This window comes from Candoia aspera, chromosome 1 (genome assembly GCF_035149785.1).
Source record: "Candoia aspera isolate rCanAsp1 chromosome 1, rCanAsp1.hap2, whole genome shotgun sequence".
Classification (NCBI taxonomy): Eukaryota; Metazoa; Chordata; class Lepidosauria; order Squamata; family Boidae; genus Candoia; species Candoia aspera.
In genome coordinates, this window is record NC_086153.1 from 167,756,823 (window position 1) to 167,780,085 (window position 23,263).

Sequence of the window (23,263 nt, forward strand, 5' to 3'; positions counted from 1 at the left end):
CTGGCCCATTTTGTCATAAGAGAACCCAAGACAGATTCGAGGGGTATCAGCCAAGTCAGGACTGTGTCTTTAATAAAAAAAAATGTCTAATACCAAGGTTTTCTTCTATTGGAAGCAAATGCAAGAGCATCTGGCTAAATCACACTGACAATTTGAACGTTTTCATCAAGCCTGTTCCAAATCCATGTGGTACTTATTTACCCAAATTAAGAGCTGCACCAACACAACATTTCCTTTCCTGCAAGCCAAATGTAAGGCTGACCGTCCGTCCCCTTCTCCACAGGTTTCATTAACTTCTTCACGTGTCCCATGCGCAAGAAGCAGGATGACAGTCCGCAAATCTTCCTCCGCAGTTGCTCTTAGCAGGTGCTGACCTAAAGAAAGGTCTAAACATTGCAATGGAGCAAGAAAGAGTTTCTGCTCATATTTCGCCCGGATCCACTGTTCTTTTTCTTCCCTAGGGAAACAAATATATATTATCATTCCATAAATCTCCATCCATTTAGACCTATCCTCATACTGGCCTTTGAAATAAATACACGATTTGACAGATTGGAATCAGGACAGTTCTAATGTTCACATTAAATACTTTAGATAACAATTTATTATTAGAACTATTTTTAGTTGGATACAAATGACAAGAGTTGTATCCTAGTTCTTTTGCCCACTACCTAAGACATCTGAACTAAAAATAATAAATAAGGTGTCACAGTAACAGAGTTAATTTATGATTCATCTGTATCACTACACTGATATATGCCATGCAATTTAGCAGAAGTAAAAAGAAATTGCAATAACTGTTTTCCAGCAATGACTGCAGGTACAGTAAGTATATTTCCTATGTTACACAAATCATTTTAAAAATCATTCTCCTAGATTATGAAAATGTAAAATGATGAGATATACATATCTATTTATTTATTGTGTTTTTATCCTGACTTTTCTGTATGGCATATATGGGCAGGTTTGCCTGTGTGCCTGTCTGTTCCCTTCATTTTTCCTCAAAACTTGTGGATGGGACAGGTTGGTCTGAGAGATAATTTAGGCCAAAATCCCTGGTGGGCTCTGTGGTCATGCAGGGACCTGAATCTGGGTTTCCCAAATCCAAGTCTGAAGCTTTAAAAAACCATGAAGTAATTGCGATAGGAGACTTCAGCTACCCAGACCTTTTTTGGAACAAGATGTCAGAAAAAAATCTTGATTTGTGTTGGCAATAATAACTATTTCCCCTAGCCACAAAAATTAGGATCAGAAATAACAGGTACAAGTTGCAGCTATTTCAATTTCATTTCAGCATAAGAAAAAACTTATTGGACAGTAATACCTGTATAAGAGTGGAACACTTTTCCTATGGATTTTGTGAGTTCTCCTTCTGTAGGGAGCTGGATTGCATGTTCAATAAAAATATGTAATACCAAGACAGCTACCTCTTATGGATGGATTAACTGACTTTCCCGAACATTGCAGAGGGTTAGACTAGATGATCCTTTGTTTTATATAAGGATAGTAAAGAATGAGAAATCTAGATATCTGCAGTTGTCTTTCAAACTATGAAGTCCAAAAATTGACCAGTCTTAACCCTCATGGAAAATACTTTGCAATCCTGAAGAAGCCTTCTCTTCAGAGAGATTATTAGAAAACAGCATTAATTTTTCTGTCGAAGTATAGCTCTGTAATACCTAATTAGGCAGCCAATAGCAAAATGCTGAATGTTTTGATTGACCCTAGTCAAGTAAGCCCATAGTCACCATCTGCTTTCTGTCCTCCACCTATACATTATAAATACCATTGAGATCTGTCCCTGTTGCATTGATCTGTGATTCTTCTGGGATATGCCTATTATGTTGTCCATTCCTTCTTACCCATTCTTGGCACTATGCTGCTCTTGGTCTAAACCCATTTTCCAAACAGGGAACTTTGCACTTATTTGTGCACATTATGTGTAGCCTAACAAACATAGTTCTATTCTTGTGAAGCACTCACAGTGAATTCCCATTTCAGTGGAGCTGCCAAACTACTGCGGTATTTCAGCTGAGTGCCTATTCAGTCAAGGCCACTCAGATGGGTTTCTTTTCTATATGCAAAGTCACAGCACTGGAACTGAAGACCTTTGAGACTTGGCTCTTCTGGAACAATAGTCAGGACCATCCCTCAATAACTGTTATTCAGTTAGTTTTAAATTTACTTATTTTGTAGACATGCTGAGAATCAAGGGCATTTTGTTAAGCACTGCTGGTCCTAAACCAGGCATACTTTGTCTTTGAAAGCTAAAATCATAGCTCCCTTGGGGGTGTGAGTGTGCATGTATTGTACACACAAATTATCATCATCATCATCATCATCATCATCATCAAAATCTTTTAACAGAATGAAAAATTTAGAGTATTAATTTCCCAAGACAACATATAATTACAGAAACCAATTCCAAGTAAATTTATTTTTGCACATATCTTCACTCATTGTGGTAATCTCTTTAAACTGAAAGCCACTTCAGGATCAAGCAGTGAAGTATGCTATGGGTTTAGAGATTTGTTTCTTCAACTACAAAAAGAAATGGTCTTTTGAGATTCAATAGCAATGACTGTTGTTCTTCCAGTAATGCAGTGTCAGGTTAGCTTTAATCTGTTTTTAAATGCTTATGTAAACAGGTCTTTTACAGAGCAAATCTGGATTAGTTTTGCATCACAACCTGGTGAGCAGAGCATGACCTTACTATAACCTTTCAGCATTCTTTCATGCAAATTTCTCTACCTCATGTACTTCCTAACGTAACAGATGTGCTTTACGAAGGAATTTATTGTTCTCATACAGTAAACATATTAAAACGTGATTCCCACCCCTTGTATTAAAAACAATCTAAGGATTTGCTGCAATTTTTGAAAACTTATTTCAAAATATTAAAAAACTAAGGGGCTTAAAATTACTTTAGCATGTTTTATAACATAAGGGCCAGTTCTAGCACTGGGCTAGAATCCAGGAGACTGTGAGTTTTAGTCCTGTCTTGGGCAAAAACAAAGCTGGGTGATGTTTGGCCAGTCACTCTCTGTCAACCCTAGGAAGGAGGCAATGACAAGCCACTTCTGAAAAAATCTTACCAAGAAAATTTCAGGAGTCAACACAAAGGGCCAAAAAAAAAAAAGGGCAAAAGATAAGAGTAACATTCTGAGAGTTGCTCCAAAGAGTACCATCAGCCATTAATCAAACAGGACAAAAGTAAAACGTTTACTAGGAATAACTCCTGTTACTTGAAGGAGATAGACAACATCTGTTATGTATTGATGTTGTCTAAGTGTAAAAGAGATAGACATTAATAATAGGACTCCCTCAAGAACCAGTGCTATTTTCTTTATCTGTTTGTTGTTTTATTACTTTTCTAAAAATACCTCATTATTTAAATTAGATTCATAATAAAACATGATAAAACAATTCAGTAATTCACAATAAAATAATAAAAAATTAATTACAGTCGACTAATCCGTCTGCTCAATCAATACAAATTGTGAGCAGCAATAAGAAAATAGCATAATAAGGAATGTTTAATAGCTCCAGAATTCTTCGTCTTTAATGAGCAATGAAAACTATATAATGGCAGGGCCAGGAAGGCTTCCCTCAGGAGGACAGATGACATTGTCCATGTTTCAGATGAATGTCATCATACTTCAGTCAGAGGATATGTGCAGAGCAGTATCTCAGATGCTGTTCAGAGTACAGAATTATGCATAAAAATGGGAGTTCTTAAGATCCCCAAGTCATTTAGGAGTCAGCAGCTGTTGCTGAGCTGCATGTATAAACAATATACAGTCTAATAGAGCCACAGTCTTACGCTCTTTGCAGCAGAATCTACTTTGGACCAATAAAAATCATGGGCCAGTAGTTGCAGGTCAGGAAAACATCCACGGCAACTTTGTTAGTTCCTCAGTACAATGAGAGATGGAGTGTTAAGTGGTAAGTATGTAACAAATAATAAATATTAAGAAAAACAGTAAATACTTTGTGAATCCAAATGTTATATTATGCAATTGGCAATAAACATTTGGTCAAATAAGGGCACACTGAAGACATAGAGGCTCACAGGCCTCAGCATTTTAACAGCCTATCTACACGAATGAAGTACTTCCTTTCTTTTTTAATTGGTTATGAAACTGTCCTTCTTCAGCCTGAAATTTCTGGATAATACAGCAAGGCTGGAGTACAGACCATAAGAAACAGAAGTCATCTATGAAATGCTCAGTGATTTGGACTAATAGCAAGAAGTAAACACAGAGGCAGGGCTGAGAGGTTTCTTATATCCCATTTGTATGCGACCTTGCCTTGCCTGTCTGAAAGAGACTCATAATACTCCTTGTAAGAAGAACAGGTTACTCCCAAACGGAGAGGAGAAAGGAGTGCTGTGAACATTCCTTTTCCAGACAATATTTCTACTGGATCCTTTCAACTGATGGATGGAACAGTCTGATGTTTGATAGTCAGAGCCATGGCCCTATTTTAAGCTGGGGAGAAGAATTTGGCCCTTCTTCGCAAGAAAGACTCTGGCATAGAGCTGGGAATGGGCACTGCTGAAGAGTGAGGCTGATCTTCACTCATTCAGCCAAAAATTAGCACAACAACTATAAGAGCTGACTGAAAAATGGATACAGTTTACTGAATGGGAATATTTAATCCCATTAAAAGAAAAAAACTGAAAGAAAAAAAAATTCTAAAGGCCTCAGAATGTGTTTTGCCCCAAACATTTTCATAGATGTTCATATGTTCCTGCAAGCTCAGTAAACTCCTCTCAGTTTCATGACTGCATGCAGTTACTGGAATAATTAGTTGCCCCCAATACAATGAATCAAATCTAATTTAGATAGAAACTTTACAGCTTTTGTTAGAGAATGTCCTATGCAGTGTACCTGATTCAAATCACAAATCAGACATATTTGTCTGAGGTAACAATCTCATTTCTGAGATCCACAGTTTATTTAGATCCAGATTCCCTTTTCCTAGTCTAAAAGCAGAATTGACAGCACTGGATCACTTAACATCATTTCAATCCCCATGAGGTCCACTGCTCAGATACCCTGTTAACTAATGAGCTAAAAAATGAATTATTAGAGCAGATTGCAGTACGGAGAAAGGAGCCAGCCCAGTGCTTTATTTTAGCCAGTGCTGACATACCTTTAAATAAATCAGTTGGATAAAAGTAGGGGAAATGTGGAGAACAGCAACTAATTAGCAAAAAGGCACTCTTTCTTATCTTTCTAAGCAACTTTTCCTGTACTAATGTTGTTAGTAAACTGTGGTTGTCATGGTCCTAAGTGAATGAAAGTCATGAAAACTGAGGCTAGAAACAATGTACTTCCCAACAATATTAGCATGAGTTAACACAATGGAGTGTAAAAATATGAATTTCTACCATTCCAATACACCTTCGAGAAACTGCTTGTTTTCCCAACGTTTTATCAGTTAGCAGGACTAATATATTGTTTCAAATAGTTTTTCCAAAATACATTTCCAAATGCTGGTCACTTGAACTGTGCATGAAGTTAGTGCTGCTTCAAGTAAGGTTTTATTAAATTAATGAGAAGAAGCACAGTTTAAAAGACTAGGCAATACTTCGTAAAATAACTGAAGATAAAAGAAACCCCTCTTTTTCTTTCAACCTGTTACTACCAGACATTTTAAGCTTTGTTTATAACAAAGGCCTGATATCACAGGATGCAAATCATGCTGCTGCCTCCTCTATGCCAGAGAAGTGATGATGCATTAAAGCCTGACGAAACAGCACCATCAATTTCCTGGCTTTAATATGCATCTCTACCATCAATGAACTCTAAGCATCTTTTAATGCAAATAATGGAAACTGGGCCCTGTTTCCTACTCTGCATAGAGCCTACACAAAAATAGCACAACCCCCTTTTGTTTATTTAGCTCCTTCAAGATAACATCCAATTAACTTAAACTCCTCTGGCATTCGAACCATATTCATTGTAATCTGAAAACAAATCAGAAAACCTGGGTGGGGGAAGAGAGGAGGAAAAACGATCACAAGTCAAAAGGCAAATATGCTTCTGACTATAATTTTGCTTCAGAACATGCTATGCTATCACAGCATGGTAGAATATAAACATTCAGCTGTGAGTTCGCATCCAGGCAGGGATTTTTAATGCAGCATTAATTTTTTAAAAGCCAAGATTCTATGCTGGCTGAAAACATCTATACTATTCAGAAAAATATTGAACTTAATTTCAGTCTTTTTTTTTGTTTGTTTCCCCAATCCTTTGCTAAACTCAAATGGTTTTCAAGTCTGCAACTAGTCATCTTGGGGTTCAGGCTACAACAAAAAGATAAATTGGAGTGAACACTTGCTATCAGGTGAGCAAATTTAACAACCTCAGAAAAGTACTAGGTGAGATCCAATGCACAGAAATTCTCAGGTCAAAGGTCTGGGGAACTTCTCAGAAATAAGATACTAATCAGGACAGCTTAGGAAACTGTTGTGAATGCATAGCAAGCTTTCAACTGAACTAAATGTTTTGTTTGGTATTGTTATCTACCTGAGCAGTCTGTACTCTAAGAGGATTCAGTCACTTGCTTTCAACATTCTCACTGCTTTTACATTTTAAGCAAACTCTTCCTTATTGGTTAGGACCAGTGTAGGAAAGCCAATCCCCTTGATGCTTCTTTAGTCTTCTGGAAATGAAGTGATCAGCAATACCACTGAAGAATTTTTGAGAAGCTGCAGTCCTGGCCAAGTTGGTTTTCCAACTGGGTGTTTAAAATCTAGAGCACACCCCCACAATAGTATTGCTGTTGTTTTCCTTTCCTGGTATTATTTTATCCTTGAAACAACCTATGAAGTAGGTAGAGTTGAAAGTGACTGGGCCCAAATCAACTGAGGCCAACACATTAAACCACTACACTGCATTAGTACTGGCATTGGTAATACAAAAGTGAGTAATATGTTGCATGCACACCATCTAGGATGCTTCCAGCAGTTTCTGCCCAAACTTTCCCTGCCAGAATGTAAAGCAGGCTGCTTGCCTCTCATCTGAGCAGGGAAATGGTGGTTTGAATCCATTCTTTCCAAAGCACCCCTTCTCCCCACATGAATATGCACAAAAGAGAAAGAATGAGAAAGAACAAGAGAGTGAAGGTTGGGTTTTGCTGACCCCGTCACCTGCTGGTTCTGGTACTATCAGCATCTATCCCAGCCTTTCTCAACCTGGAGGAACCCTTGAAATATGTTTCAGGCCTTGGGGAACCCCTGCACATTCAGGCTCAAATATAGGCCAGAAGTTACAAAATTATTACATTCGTTTCATGTGTAGGCCTGTATATATGCATTAACAGTGCTCTAAAACTGAAAATAATGAAACCTACCTCTTTAATGTGAAGTTGCCCGAATTTGAAATAATTTTTTAAACAAATTGTGATCTTCTGGGGAACCCCTAGTGACCTCTCGCGGAACCCTAGGATTCCCTGGAATCCTGGTTGAGAAACCCTGATCTATCCTGTCCCCTCCATTGGAAGGAGTCTCTTGAGGGGAAAAAGGTTACCAATCCTTCTTTCTTGTTTACCTGTTCCTTCATGATAAATGGCAGGTGTGCATCTAAAGTGTCTCTATTTTGGGAAAAGCTCTGCTAAGAATCTAGATATTCCTCACCTCAATTTGTCATAACTAGAGGCTTTTTAGCCAACTTTATTGAAGTATTACATTTAAAATTATTTTCATGCATTCCATTCTGAGAGATAAATATTGTATGGTAAACAGAATTAACAGCTACATTGAGAAAAAAATCCTTTATGTTTTAGTTATGTTACTGAATGTGATGAAAAGAAAAAAAAGTTGAAGTTCAATCTTATCCTAATCTATGTAAACCTGTTTCCATTAGATCCCAGAACTGTGTTAATGTAGCAATTCAGCATTCAGGTTGAATTATGATACCTCATAATCCAGAATCTGAGTTTTATATAAAGGGGCAGGCTTTCTTAAGATGCTCAAGATCACATTACCTAGATTCCAGCACATTCTAAGTTTGGTAGAGTTTAATAAATGGATAGTTTGGAGGAACAAGCTAGAAAGTGTGTAACTTTAGTAGCCTGAGATTTAATAGGAAGAAAAAGATGAGACAAATTCAGATTAGTATTAATGACAGGAATGATGGGGAGGGGGGCGGGGAGAACAAAGAGGGTGGGGGAAGGAAGAGAAAGAAAGGGCTAGCAGCAAGGAATTTCCCAAACTGCCTTCCTGCCTCAAGCAAAGCAAGAACTGCAGTGGAGGCATGGAACAAGAGCTAGGAACAATATGCAGAGTAAACAGTGGGGGCTTCCTCTCTCTCTGCAGGAGAAACCCCTACCCTTTCGCAAAGTGAGTACTTAGCAGTTCACTGCTTCCTTCATATGCATGCTTTCTCTCTTAGCTAGCGTTGCTAAGGGAAATCAGAGCACACAAACCCTCCAGGGATAAAACACCCTAGCAAACAAGAGGATGCAGACAGCAAACAAAGGCCAACGGATGCTTACTTCCTAATGACTGAAAACTCGTAAGAGATTGGTCACTGTAAATTGAACAAGTAACAAGGTGCAAGAATTCATGTGCACAGAGAATGGCAAGATAAGGAATTTATTTCTTTGTTGGTTAATACTGTATGTATTTTCAAACCTGCAGGGTATATTATGAAATGTAAGACAGTAATCATTAATTAAATAAAATCAACATATTAAGCTTACTACTTCTTAAAATTACAGTTTTTCACCTGTTTGTGAAAAGTTACAACTCATGCAGCAAAGATATTGTTAAAATACCAATCATTAATATTGCAAAAATACATACATATAGATTACATGTTTAAGTTGTTTACAAAGGGGATTTGGGGAAAATGTTGCTATTACATTGCCTATTTAGAACATTGTAAGCAGCAAATTTTCAAAAACATTTTTAATTGCCAAGGTTCAGAAGTAAAGAAAATGTATCACGGCATGCCTAGAGACAGAGTTACCTGCACCAGAAAGGTGTTCCACCTGGAGAAGGGGAGGGGTTTTTCTACTTCCTCTGTATGTCTAAGCTACTATGGAATGGAAGGGCCAGATCAGCCAAATCAACCCTGGCGATCAATGGGGTGACAGATGTTGCAGCCAGATCGCCCTCACATCCTGGAATGGAAGGGCAATAGCAGGCTCCACAGGGTCCTGTTTCTCTCTGTCACCTAAAGGAATCCTTCCATTTGTGGGGAAGAATTCTAGTGCTTTTAGCATAATTTAGCGCCCAGAGTTGCTCTTTGAGTGAGATGGGTGATGACAAAATTTGAAATATAAAATAAAATATAATTTATATACTGAGGGAGCAGACTAAACATAAAGCCAAACATAGCGTGCTCATCTTCATTGTAAACCAAAAGTAACTAGCAGCCACATAAAACAGCACACGTGCTAAGGTAACACTGCCAGAGACAATCTCTTGATAAAGAGTTGTTTCCTTATTCTCATGCCTTTGACAAAACTTGCCATGCTAACGGCACTCATGAAATGTTAACTGTCAGCAAATATTTCACAGAAAAGTGAGCTGACCTTCATTGTAACTTGCCACTGATAGGAAAAGGATTTGCCAATAAGCTCCATAGGAACACAGAGCACAAGTTTCTCAAGTTCTCTTGGTTAGGACAATCAACAAACATTCAAGGGAATACCAACACACTCTAAAGCATTTAACAGGGAAGCACATTAAACTAGGGCAAAGTAAAATTCTGATATTTACCACACACAGGTTCCCACAACAGACTGAATCAAATGCATAAGGTGAGTAAGTTCTGGATGTTCTGAACAGAGATATCCCAGAACATTGGCTTAATTCATGGTCACCAAGTTAGAATCCAGGAAAAGAATGACCATCCAATAACCCAAGTTCTTTTAACTACAGACTTCATTCAAGCAGCACTATTACTGTTGTCAGGAAAAGAATATAATCTTCAATCATCTTGAAGACTCAGAATTTAAGACAAAGCTTTAAACTACAGGTAGTCCTCGCTTAACAACCACAACTGGGACCAGCAACTCCATTGCTAAGTGTCATGGTCATTAAGTAGATATCACATGACCACGACTTGTGATTTTATTGCCAGCTTCTCTATTGACTTTGCTTGTAGGAAGTCGGCTGTGGAGCATGCAAATGGCAAACATGTGACTGTGGGACGCTGTGATGGTTGTAAATGCAAAGACCAGTTGTAAAGTTGCTTTTTCAACACCACATAACTTTGAATGGTTGCTAAACAGGGCAATCATTAAGCAAGGACTACTTGTAGTCAACTAAGCCCTCATATCAAAGGGACTTTGCCTTGTTTTTAATTACATGTTCCATCTTGGAATGGGCAAAAGAGTTATAAGTATTCTCAAAGATATTCCTGTAATCCAAACAGATCAACTGTATACTTTTCTCTTGTTAAATACATACTACCATTCATGTTTTGAAATTCATATCTATAAGGCTGCTCCAACAATTTCAGAAAGTGTTTAACAATCAAAATCCAGGCAACACCTAAAAAGGTGTCTGTGTGTATGTATGAGGGCCAGTATGGTGTAATGGTTAAGGGGATGGACTAGGAGCACAAGGAGACCCAGATTCCTGTCCTCTCTTAGGCCCTGCCGTGGATTGATTTGGGATGATAAGTATTTACACACACACACTTACACACACACAGAGTACATGCTGAACATAACTGCAAATGACAGTGTTCAATTAAGAAGCTAGAATTTATTTGATAACAGTTCAGTTTGCAAATGCTTCACAGACTTGTAGTTACTGGGTTCCAGAATGATCTAGTTGCGGGGTTGTTTTTTGTTTTTGTTTTGGTACCTCTGAGTCAGTGTTGACTCAGGTGAGTACCTGGACAAGCTCCTGCAGTTTTCTTGGCAAGATTTCAGAACTGGCTTGCCCTTGCCTGCTTCCTAGGGCTGAGAGAGGGACTGGCCCAAGGCCACCCAGCTGGCTTCGTGCCTAAGGCAGGACTAGAACTCAAGGTCTCCCAGTTTCTAGACAGGCACCTTAACCACTAAACCAAACTGGCTCTCTGTTACTGGGTATGCAAGTATAAACAAGTGTCTCATACAAAGCGACATAAATTTATAATAATCTCAATACCACTTTTCTAAATACAGCAGAAGAAAATAAATATCTAAAAAAACAGATCTTAGTAGAGTCAAATAACTGAAAGTTGGAAAGCTCCAAGTAATGGCTGGATTGCAGAGTATAATTTTATTTCTACACTAGAACTTTAATGTATCTAGATTCACATGGGAAAGTTGCATAAATATGACCCAATCAAAGTTAATTCCAGTGTATTTAGATATATTCTTAATTTTCCTATGGAACTCAAGAAATAAAAATGCTTAACTTTGCTTTTTTCTATAATATACTGTATATCAAATTAGCATGTGGTAAAGATGCAAGATCTCTCTTAAATTTCCTTCAGATCAATTTGGAAATGATCCAAGTTCTGAAAGCATCATCAGAGAAGGTGAATAATTTTTCCAAGTCAATCACCCTGTTCTCATCTCATGATGCCCACCCAGGATTGTTCACGGATCTGGAGGAGCAATTTTTAGAAGCGGTGGTCACCCCTTTTTATCATCCAAAGGGTGCTCCTTTAGAGCTAGCTTTCCTTCATACCTTCCAATTTTGTCTTTGCAGCTTTTTTTATTTAACCTTATGGAATGACTTGTTGATTTAACAGTCTTCCACAGGGATGGTCTCCTTCAACTGGCCCTTGAAGTTCTTTCAGTGTTCTGTATAAGAAAAAGAATTTGAGGACTTCTAAAAGCCACCTCTTGTAGAAAACCTAGAAACCTCAACCTAGAAAATCCTTGAGTTCTCTAGTATTTAGTTAGTGGAAAGTTCTGCTTGTGTGGGGAAAGGACTTCCATTGGAACCGTGAACTATCTTAGGAAGAAGAATCCAGAGTGGAATGTGTTGTTTTAGGTGGTATTTTAAACTCACCAAAAGAAGAACATTGGGTGTATTTACTGCTTGGGGTGTGGTTCTTTTAATGATATTTTTGACTGTTAGCCACCAAGAGCCTTTGGTAATGGGCAGAATACAAAAACAAACACGTTCCTCAAATTTATCCTGACCTTAGTTCAAAATTCTCCATGAAGCTTCTGCAACTGAAATGGAAAGGAAGGCTCCCCACAAGAAGGGGTAGATTAAAAAAAAAAATCTTACCTTTAAGTACTCTGCAGTGTTCTAGAACTCAACATCCTTGTGATCAGGCTGTTATTTATCTAATCATAGTGTTTCTGGTGGGGTGGAAAAAGTCTGAGAATTTTACCATCTTTTCTACCAGATCAGCATAAAATTTATCTATTTTTTTAATGGGATAGATGAGTTAATTTTTTATACTTCTCCACACACAAACACACCATTATTCTAGAATGCCTTTTCTTTACACAAACCACCCCAGATCTGCTTGAAATTTGCCAGAGAGATTCCTCATTTTAAGAGCCATCTTTGCGACACATTTTATTATATTCTGTTGGAAAATACAAGTTTGGTAAATTTAAAAAAACAGCTTCTAAAGCAGGGTTTCTCAACCAGGGTTCCATGAGGACACTAGGGATTCCCTGGGAGATCACAATTTATTTAAAAAATTATTTCAAATTCGGGCAACTTCACATTAAAGAGGTAAGTTTCATTCTTTATTTTTAGTTTAAGAACACTATTAATGCATATATACAAGCCTACACATGAAACAAATATAATAATTTTGTAACTTCTGGCCTATATTTGAGCCTGAATGTGCAGGGGTTCCCCGAGGCCTGAAAAATATTTCAAGGGTTCCTCCAGGTTGAGAAAGGCTGGGATAGATGCTGATAGTACCAGAACCAGCAGGTGACGGGGTCAGCAAAACCCAACCTTCACTCTCTTGTTCTTTCTCATTCTTTCTCTTTTGTGCATATTCATATGGGGAGGAGGGGTGCTTTGGAAAGAATGGATTCAAACCACCATTTCCCTGCTCAGATGAGAGGCAAGCAGCCTGCTTTACATTCTGGCAGGGAAAGTTTGGGCAGAAACTGCTGGAAGCATCCTAGATGGTGTGCATGCAACATATTACTCACTTTTGTATTACCAATGCCAGTACTAATGCAGTGTAGTGGTTTAATGTGTTGGCCTCAGATGATTTGGGCCCAGTCACTTTCAACCCTACCTACTTTGTAGGTTGTTTCAAGGATAAAATAATACCAGGAAAGGAAAACAACAGCAATACTATTGTGGGGGTGTGCTCTAGATTTTAAACACCCAGTTGGAAAACCAACTTGGCCAGGACTGCAGCTTCTCAAAAATTCTTCAGTGGTATTGCTGATCACTTCATTTCCAGAAGACTAAAGAAGCATCAAGGGGATTGGCTTTCCTACACTGGTCCTAACCAATAAGGAAGAGTTTGCTTAAAATGTAAAAGCAGTGAGAATGTTGAAAGCAAGTGACTGAGGCTTGAAACAAATTTCAAGGGTTCCTCCAAGATCAAAAGGTTGAGAAATACTGTTTGAAAGGTATATTGCTCAAAATCCCCTGCACTGATTTTTATGAAACTTATGCAACATTCTGAGTCAAAATGGGTTGGGCAATTCCAAGTTGTTGTAATGTGCTGAATTTAATGTTTAATGGCAACCCACCCCAGTATTCTTGCCATGAAAACTAAATGGATCAGAACAACCAGAGATATGTCGGTATACCATTGGAAGATGAGACTCCCAGGTCGGAAGATGGCCAAAATGCTACTGGGGAGGAATAGAGGATGAGTTCAACTAGCCCCAGATGTGATGACGCAGCTAGCTCAAAGCCGAAAGGATGGTAGCGGCTGACGGTGCTGGTGGTGATCCGATGTTCTAAGGATCAACACACCATTGGAACCTGGAATGTAAGATCTATGAGCCAGGGCAAATTGGATGTGGTTATTGGTGAGATGTCAAGATTAAAGATAGACATTTTGGGCGTCAGTGAACTGAAATGGACTGGAATGGGCCACTTCACATCAAATGACCACCAGATCTACTACTGTGGACAAGAGGACCACAGAGGAAATGGAGTAGCCTTCATAATTAATAGTAAAGTGGCTAAAGCAGTGCTTGGATACAATCCAAAAAATGATAGAATGACCTCAATTCGAATTCAGGGCAAGCCATCTAACATCACAGTGATCCAAATATACACCTCAACCACAGATGCTGAAGAAGCTGAAGTAGAGCGGTTCTATGAGGATCTGCAGCACCTACTGGACAATACGCCTAAAAGAGACATTGTTTTCATCACAGGAGACTGGAATGCTAAGGTGGGCAGTCAGATGACACCTGGAATTACAGATAAGCATGGGCTGGGAGAACAAAGTGCAGCAGGACATAGGCTGATAGAATTTTGCCAAGACAACTCACTCTGCATAACAAACACTCTCTTCCAACAACCTCAGAGACGGCTTTATACATGGACTTCACCAGATGGACAACACCGAAATCAGATTGACTACATCCGTTGCAGCCAATACATCCTTTATACAGTTGGTAAAAACAAGACCTGGAGCTGACTGTAGTTCAGATCATGAACTTCTTATTGCACAATTTAGGTTCCGACTAAAGAGATTAGGGAAGACCCACAGATCAGCTAGATATGAGCTCACTAATATTCCTAAGGAATATGTAGTGGAGGTGAAGAATAGATTTAAGGGACTGGACTTAGTAGACAGGGTCCCAGAATAACTATGGACAGAAGTTCACAACATTGTTCAGGAGGCGGCAACAAAATACATCCCAAAGAAAGAGAAAACCAAGAAGGCAAAATGGCTGTCTGCTGAGACACTAGAAGTAGCCCAAGAAAGAAGGAAAGCAAAAGGCAACAGCGATAGGGAGAGATATGCCCAATTAAATGCAAAATTCCAGAGGTTAGCCAGAAGAGACAAGGAATTATTTTTAAACAAGCAATGCGCAGAAGTGGAAGAAGACAATAGAATAGGAAGAACAAAAGACCTCTTCCAGAAAATTAGAAACATTGGAGGTAAATTCCAGGCAAAAATGGGTATGATCAAAAACAAAGATGGCAAGGACCTAACAGAAGAAGAAGAGATCAAGAAAAGGTGGCAAGAATATACGGAAGACTTGTATAGGAAGGGTAACAATATTGGGGATAGCTTTGACGGTGTGGTCAGGGAGCTAGAGCCAGACATCCTGAAGAGTGAGGTTGAATGGGCCTTAAGAAGCATTGCTAACAACAAGGCAGCAGGAGACGACAGTATCCCAGATGAATTGTTCAACATCTTGCGAGATGATGCTGTCAAGATAATGCATGCTATATGCCAGCAAATTTGGAAAACACAAGAATGGCCATCAGATTGGAAAAAATCAACTTATATCCCCATACCAAAAAAGGGAAACACTAAAGAATGTTCAAACTATCTAACAGTGGCACTCATTTCACATGACAGTAAGGTAATGCTCAAGATCCTGCAAGGTAGACTTCAGCAATTCATGGAGCGAGAATTGCCAGTTGTACAAGCTGGGTTTAGAAAAGGCAGAGGAACTAGGGACCAAATTGCCAATATCTGCTGGATAATGGAAAAAGCCAGGGAGTTTCAGAAAAACATCTATTTCTGTTTTATTGACTATTCTAAAGCCTTTGACTGTGTGGACCATAACAAACTGTGACAAGTTCTTAGTGGTAAGGGTAAGTGGTAAGTCATCTTGTCTGCCTCCTGAGGAATCTGTATAACGACCAAGTAGCAACAGTAAGAACAGACCACGGAACAACGGACTGGTTTAAGATTGGGAAAGGAGTATGGCAGGGTTGTATACTCTCACCCTACCTATTCAACTTGTATGCAGAACACATCATGCGGCGTGCTGGGCTTGAGGAATCCAAGGCTGGAGTTAAAATCTCTGGAAGAAACATTAACGATCTCAGGTATGCAGATGATACCACTTTGATGGCTGAAAGCGAAGAGGAACTGAGGAGCCTTATGATGAAGGTGAAAGAAGAAAGTGCAAAAGCTGGCCTGCAGCTAAACCTCAGAACAACAACAACAACAACAAGATTATGGCAACCAGCTTGATTGATAACTGGCAAATAGAGGGAGAAAACGCAGAGGCAGTGAAAGACTTTTTCTAGGTGCAAAGATTACTGCAGATACTGACTGCAGTCAGGAAATCAGAAGACATTTAATCCTTGGGAGAAGAGCAATGACAAATCTCAATAAAATAGTTAAGAGCAGAGACATCATGCTGACGGCAAAGGTCCACACAGTCAAAGCAATGGTATTCCCAGTAGTAACATATGGCTGCGAGAGCTGGACCTTAAGGAAGGCTGAGAGAAGGAAGATAGATGCTTTTGAACTGTGGTGTTGGAGGGAAATTCTGAGGGTGCCTTGGACTGCAAGAAGATCAAACCAATCCATACTGCAGGAAATAAAGCCAGACTGCTCACTTGAGGGAATGATATTGAAGGCAAAACTGAAATACTTTGGCCACATAATGAGAAGAGAAGACACCCTGGAGAAGATGCTGATGCTAGGGAAAGTGGAAGGCAAAAGGAAGAGGGGCCGACCAAGGGCAAGGTGGATGGATGATATTCTAGAGGTGATGGGCTTGTCCCTGGGGGAGCTGGGGGTGGTGACGACCAACAGGAAGCTCTGGCGTGGTCCATGAAGTCATGAAGAGTCGGAAGTGACTGAACGAATAGACAACAACAATTCTACGAGAGAGCATTTACTTTAGGTTGAGAATATTAAAAAAAAATAGTCCTCAACTCATTCCCACAACAAACATGATTTTCTGGTTTTATATTCAATGCAATATTAAATATTTAAGATTCAGCCTGAATGAAAACATGAGGCTCAATTACAGATTAAAAGTTTAAAAAGCGGTTGTCAAAATACCAGTTCTAACAACAGATACTATCACATGTATACAGTAAGCTAGGCAGTCAGGGGAAAAAGTGAAATCCATATATTTAAATGCATAAATCTCAATAGATCCTTGCTAAGTGAAAAGACAGAGGTAGTCAAGTGAAGTACTGGCTCAGCGTAATGTGGCATGGAACAGGAATGTACATCAGCAATGTACTTTTACAGCAGTTTTGTCTGTAATGTAGCTTTTACACTGCATTAGGATTACCATAATAGTCACTGATGTGAGCTGTTTTGAAACTTATCATACCATAAACATAGGAAAGAAAAGGAGTTTCTCCTTTGCTCATAATACTATTAGATAAATATTCTAACTACAGTTGTACCAATGCCTTTGAAATAACATGGGTAAAAATCTAGGTTTCATCCAGCAGCCAATAAATCTTGTATAAATTGTATCTTTCGATTTTTCAATAAAGATGTTTGAACTTCTAATTTTGGAGCAGCCATACTAAAAAGGTTGCATGAGAATACTTAAAAGGCTAAACAAGCGTTTCAATAGGCTGGCTGAAACTTCTTTGATGAAGTATTAATGGAATTTATGCAGACGTAAGATGGAAAGCAAGTATGAAATGACATCATATAATGAAGAATTATTTGAAGTTGCTCTCCTAAAGAGAGAGCAGAATTGGTAAATGACAGTGAACAGCTCATACTTTTATGAAGGAATAAGTTTACAGGTTTGATATGTGATATTAAAGATATCAATTGTCAGAAGATGGATTCCAAATATATTCAAGACAAGCTGGTGACTTTTGTATTTTTATCTGAAAATATGTTGCAGCCTTCCAATGTATTCAGTTTCTATGTGAATCCACAATGTGTTGGAGGAGATAGAGGGAAAAACAAACATAAGATTGCCTATATACTCAAAATGAGCAATAATGTAAAACATGCTTAAAATCGGTATATAAATAGATATTGGTCCTGGTGATACAAAGGAAAGTGAAAGCATCAGTAATGATTTTGGAGGAATATTCTTTCTGTTACATATTCTCTTAAGGATGCCATTTGGAGGTAATTTAAAAAGATGAAATACTTTTAATCTGTTACCAATTAGAAGAAAAACATGAATATTATTTTCTAATTTGAGTTTCAAGTGCATCTCACAGCTACAGAAAAAAAAATTGAAATAATTACCCCTCCTTCTGAACATTTTTATTATGTCTTGGTCTGGGAGTAAGGACATCTAAGCCCTGCCATATAAACTGGCACAAAATCATAATTCCTACCAACCTCATACAACAGGCAGTGGCAGCTTCAGGACTGCTAGGCTGATTAGCCAGTTCCTAATGATTTTTGTGAATACTTGTGGAAGATGGGGGGAGGAGGAGGAGGAAGAGGAAAACAGGTAAACATTCACTTTTCCTTTTATACTATGAAGATAGCTGATTTATGGGCATCTATTGCTTTAAAAATTACAACTCCACAAATGCTATACTGACATTGTAAGGTTTTCCCAATTCTACCATAATGAACCTTAGGGAATGAGGCTTGAGTAACTCTTGGAAACTGGCATGAGACAATGTACCAATGAAAGAGCAGAACATACTCATTGACTTATATAAGCTTTCAATCATTGAAATAGAGTTTTGAGAACCAATCTCGTATTTGTATCTCTTACAACATTTTTTTTAACAGAACATGGCCTCCACTGGACAAGTCCTAGCAGCCAGAAGAATGTGGAGAGGGTGTTGAAGTCCCAAAGTGGCTGTGAAGCTGGGGGCTGAACTGCTGGAAGAATTTCCATTTCTGCAGACCACTTGGCCTCTTGAGTGTGCAGAGACCCAGCTGGCCACCTCCACTCCCAGCCACCCTTACCTGCACGGATGGTCACCTGTCCAGCTGGGCCCTGGGCCCTCATTAACAATATTCTTAAGGCTCCCTTCCCTCTGTGTAAATCTCTGTACAGTGAATGACCTCCTCTGCTTTGATCCTCTCCAGTCACACAGTGCTTTCTCCCTCCCTCCCTCCCCCGAATGCTCAACTACTGCTTGTGCCAAAGTGGGGAGGGAGGAGATGGGGGCTCATGTCTGCCACTGTCCCAGAGGTGTACCCCACCCTCCTTATGCTGGTCTTTGACTATAATATTTGTTTGTTTGTCACTCTCCCAGAGGTGACTGGGCTGTTCATGGAAAACAACCTAGCCACTAGGGGTAGCCTCAGGACAGGGTTTGCCCCATTTGAAACTTCTGGCTTCGACTGCTCTCTGGACATTTGTGGCCTAGTCTGGGCTGTAACCCAGAGGCTAGGGTTGTATTTGCACACCCTTGCACTGAACAGGCCAGTCCAGACTCTGACACCTATATTCGTACAACATATTGTGCTAGATTCACTCTGTCTGAGCATGTTGGGCAAAGCCTGCTTGATTGTTCAGTGTACAATGCAGGGCACAAAGAAACTCAGAAACTTGCTTCTTTTGCAAACCCACCATTCAGCCAGCCACATTTTAGCCTAGTGTTGCATGAAGGCAGTAAGCTGTAACTCACGTCTCATAGCTAGCACTTATGAACCCAGCTAGCCTTTTCTTGCTTTGAACAAACTCCTAGCTATCAGCTCAACTTCAGTCAGAAAGGTGGTGCTGAGCTTTGAAGTGTTCCTGCCTCCCCCACACACCCTGGCTAGACAGAGAGAGGACTTGTCATATTCCGAGCTCTTGGAGCTCAAACTGCTTTGTGGTGGAAGCTGGTGCCCTGGAGCAAGAGTCATTAGCAGACCTCCTTTCCACAACAGATCAGCCAGCCAAGCACAGCAGCAGTTTGCACTTCCTCCTTGCCCGCTCCCAACTCCAGAGAGATCTGTATGATCTCCAGGTGGATGGGAGTCACCCTGTTGTAGCCGGATCCCAGCCTCTTTGGCTCATCTGCCTGCAACTGGGCCCTGCAGACACTGGGAACAGAACCAATCCAGTTCTCTCTGCAGCTCTTTGGTCCCCTAGCAGCACGGAAGATGGTCACCCATACTAGACTGTCCAGTCCTTGGACAGCTTCCCACAGGCCCCACAGATGCATGTGCCTGTTGTGTATGGTTCCCCACATGCTCCCTCTCTCTTCTTTCCCCCCGTCACTGCCAACTTCTCACAATTACTGAACCTCTGCGAATCAATCTGTATGGCTACTGCTGGACTCAGTCCAAACATGTGGAGGGATCCTTCCCCTTGAGTGACTTCCTCTCCAGGAAGGATACTGCAAATGTCACCTCTTTGAGCCTCTCCCAGGAGGGAAATAGGGACAAGGGCTGCTTCCTTCCAGCCATGGCTGGTTGCAGCAGATGGCTCTTGCAGAAGCATGGTTTGTCCTTTATTTGGGAACAGGCAAAAGCTCCCAGGGAGGGACTTATTTGAGTCCTGGGCTGCTGCAGCACCACCTGGGAGTAGCCAACTAATTGCTGCCCGCCCATAGCCTACAGATGCCCACAGCATCCCCCACAGAAGCAGCAACCACCCTTTTCCACCAGGAAGGCTTGGCTTGGAGGTGAGTGCTAGACAAGTCCAGGAAAGTGAGCCCTGTTCTGCTTCAGGGGCTTCTTTTCCCAGGCAGGCAGGCTTCCTCAGTTGTTCCTCCTCTTTCTTTAAAAAAAAATTCTTATTGCAAGTTTAAAAAAGAAAAACAGGAAAAAAGCATACAAAGCAAGTTAAACAAGTTAAAAAACAGTAAGGTAAAGGTAAAGGTTTCCCTTGACATGAAGTCCAGTCGTGTCTGACTCTAGGGGGCGGTGCTCATCTCCGTTTCAAAGCCGAAGATCCGGTGTTTGTCCATAGACACTTCCGTGGTCATGTGGCTGGCATGACTACACGGAACGCCATTACCTGCCCGCCGAAGCAGTACCTATTAATCTACTCACATTTGCATGTTTTCGAACTGCTAGGTTGGCAGGAGCTGGGACTAGCAACGGGAGCTCACCCCGTCACGTGGATTCGAACCACCAACGTTCCGATCGGCAAGCTCAGCGGTTTAACCCGCAGCACCACCGTGTCCCTTAAAAAACAGTAATACTCAACAAATTAATTGTGGAATAGTAATAACAAAATGAACAAAAAGAGAAAAAAAAGCCTTTTCAAAAATGGATCAATGACAATCATCTTGAACACAGCCTTTGCTATCTAGGGTAATAATACTTTTCCAATCTCTCTACAATTCTCTTGACTATTCCCCACAACCAATAAAACAGATACTCCTAAAAACAGTCAGATTCCACAGTTTTGCAACATAATTCAAAATAACATCAACACATTTAACTTGAAAATAGTCACCCAGTCATGTACTCATATACTATATGTTACAATATTCTTCCCATAAGGAACCAAAACCGGACAGTTCCTTCTTGGTGCAAAACTTCAAATGTGAAAGTAATATAATCTCACCACTTACAGAATTTTGGACCTAAAATTAAGCATTGAACTAACCCATTTCATTGTCTTTTACACTTTCTTGTTTCATACTGAAGTGAATTAATGTTTATTTCAAAGGACAGAGTGTCCCAATACTATGAGATTATATTTAGGTACTGTGTATTATACATTTGAGGTCAAACAGATGGTTGTTTATTGTTGCAGATGTTATTTTTAAATTGTTTTTCTATGCTGCTAGCCTCCCAGAGTCACTATGGCAAGATGGGCAGCTGTGTATGAATCAAATCAATCAATCAATCAATATATATATATATATATATATATATATATATATATATATATATAAAATTTATACTGTCTAGGAAGAATTGGGAAAATACAGTTCTTGATTTTCATATGCTATTGATACTCTCTCTGCAATAATTTAGACTGCTTCAGTCTGGATATGAAATGGCAGATAAATTTAAAGATGATTATTAACTCAGTGTGGAACAAGATTTATTACAGACATATTCAGACATTTTAAAACATTTGCAAACCTTTAGTGCATTACTTAGCTAAACTGAACCATGAAACATTTTATCAACACGATCAATTACTATAATCTCCTAATGCTCTTTACAATTTTAATCTTGGACATTCATCTTTCAGTATCAATACTGAACTATGAACACAATGCTTTTTCTAAAACTGCATATTCTTCAAACTTTTCCTCTCTCTCTCTATTTATTTATTTTATTTATCAAATTTGTCACCACCCATCTCCTCCGACCGGAGGGACTCTGGGCAGTTTACAGCACAGAATAAATATACAATAAAAACTCAAAAATACAATAAAATCCCATTAAAAACCAAAACAATTTCTTGACTAGCCCAGCTCATAAAATCCAGATGGCTATGATCTCTTCAACCATCATGTAGGAGGGGCACTTCAAGGCACCAGCCAACCCCAAGTATGTCGATTCTCCTCCCTGCCCCAAGCCCGGTGGCAGAGCCAGGTCTTCAACTTCCTCCGGAAGGCTAAAAGCGATGGGGCTAATCTTACTTCCGGGGGCAAGATGTTCCAAAGGGCGGGTGCCACTGCCGAGAAGGCCCGCCTCCTGGACCCCGCCAGATGGAATTCTCTTATTGATGGGGTCCGCAGCATGCCCTCTCTGCATGAGCAGGTGGGACGGGCTGATGATACGGGGAAGAGGCAGTCCCTCAGGTAACCCGGTCCCATGCCATGTAGGGCTTTAAAGGTGATAACCAACACCTTGAATTGGACCTGGAAGCCAACTGGTATCCAATGCAGTTCACGTAGCAAAGGTGTTATGTGCGCCCTTCTAGGGGCGCCAAAAATAGCCCGCACAGCCACATTCTGGACCAGCTGAAGCTTCTGGATACTCTTCAAGGGTAGCCCCATGTAGAGTGCATTGCAGTAGTCTATAGTCTATATGGGAGATAACAAGGGCATGAGTGACCATCTGAAGGGCTTCCCAATCCAGGAAAGGGCACAACTGGTGCACAGCACGAAGCTGTGCAAAGGCCATTCTGGCCACGGCTGCCACCTGCTCTTCCAGCAGGAGCCGTGAGTCCATGAGGACCCCCAGGTTACGCACTGGGTCTGTCTGGGGAAGTACAACCCCATCCAGAACTAAAGATGACAAAATCCCGGATACGGAGGAACCCTTAACCCACAGCCACTCCATCTTACCAGGGTTCAGCTGATATATATATATATATATATATATATATTCTATAGATTTACTTTTGCTTATTTAAAAACATTTGATTTTGCATTTATTAGATATCAGTTTCTGCCTTGAAATGTAAAGCAATTTGGTATTCACTCCCAGACTATAATTTTTGGATCCAAAAACTGAGTACTTGACCCAAAAGAAGATCTTCTCTTTCAGTTATGTGGTCCATTCACTTATGTAAAGCCAAGAGCTCTAATATTACATAAAACACTAGTGATGGAATGATACAGAACCAAGTGGTTCATAAGAAA

The 23,263-nt window shown here is 39.8% G+C and overlaps 1 protein-coding gene across 2 annotated transcripts in view; it reads right to left on the bottom strand.

Moving 5' to 3' along the window:
* AGAP1 (ArfGAP with GTPase domain, ankyrin repeat and PH domain 1) overlaps positions 1 to 23,263 on the bottom strand; it is a 471,115-nt gene that overhangs the window by 6,050 nt on the left and 441,802 nt on the right. For both annotated transcript variants that reach the window (XM_063317853.1, XM_063317854.1), the window contains one exon: positions 202 to 457. In XM_063317853.1, the coding sequence (XP_063173923.1) occupies positions 202 to 457 (256 nt within the window). The remainder of the gene's footprint in view (positions 1 to 201; positions 458 to 23,263) is intronic.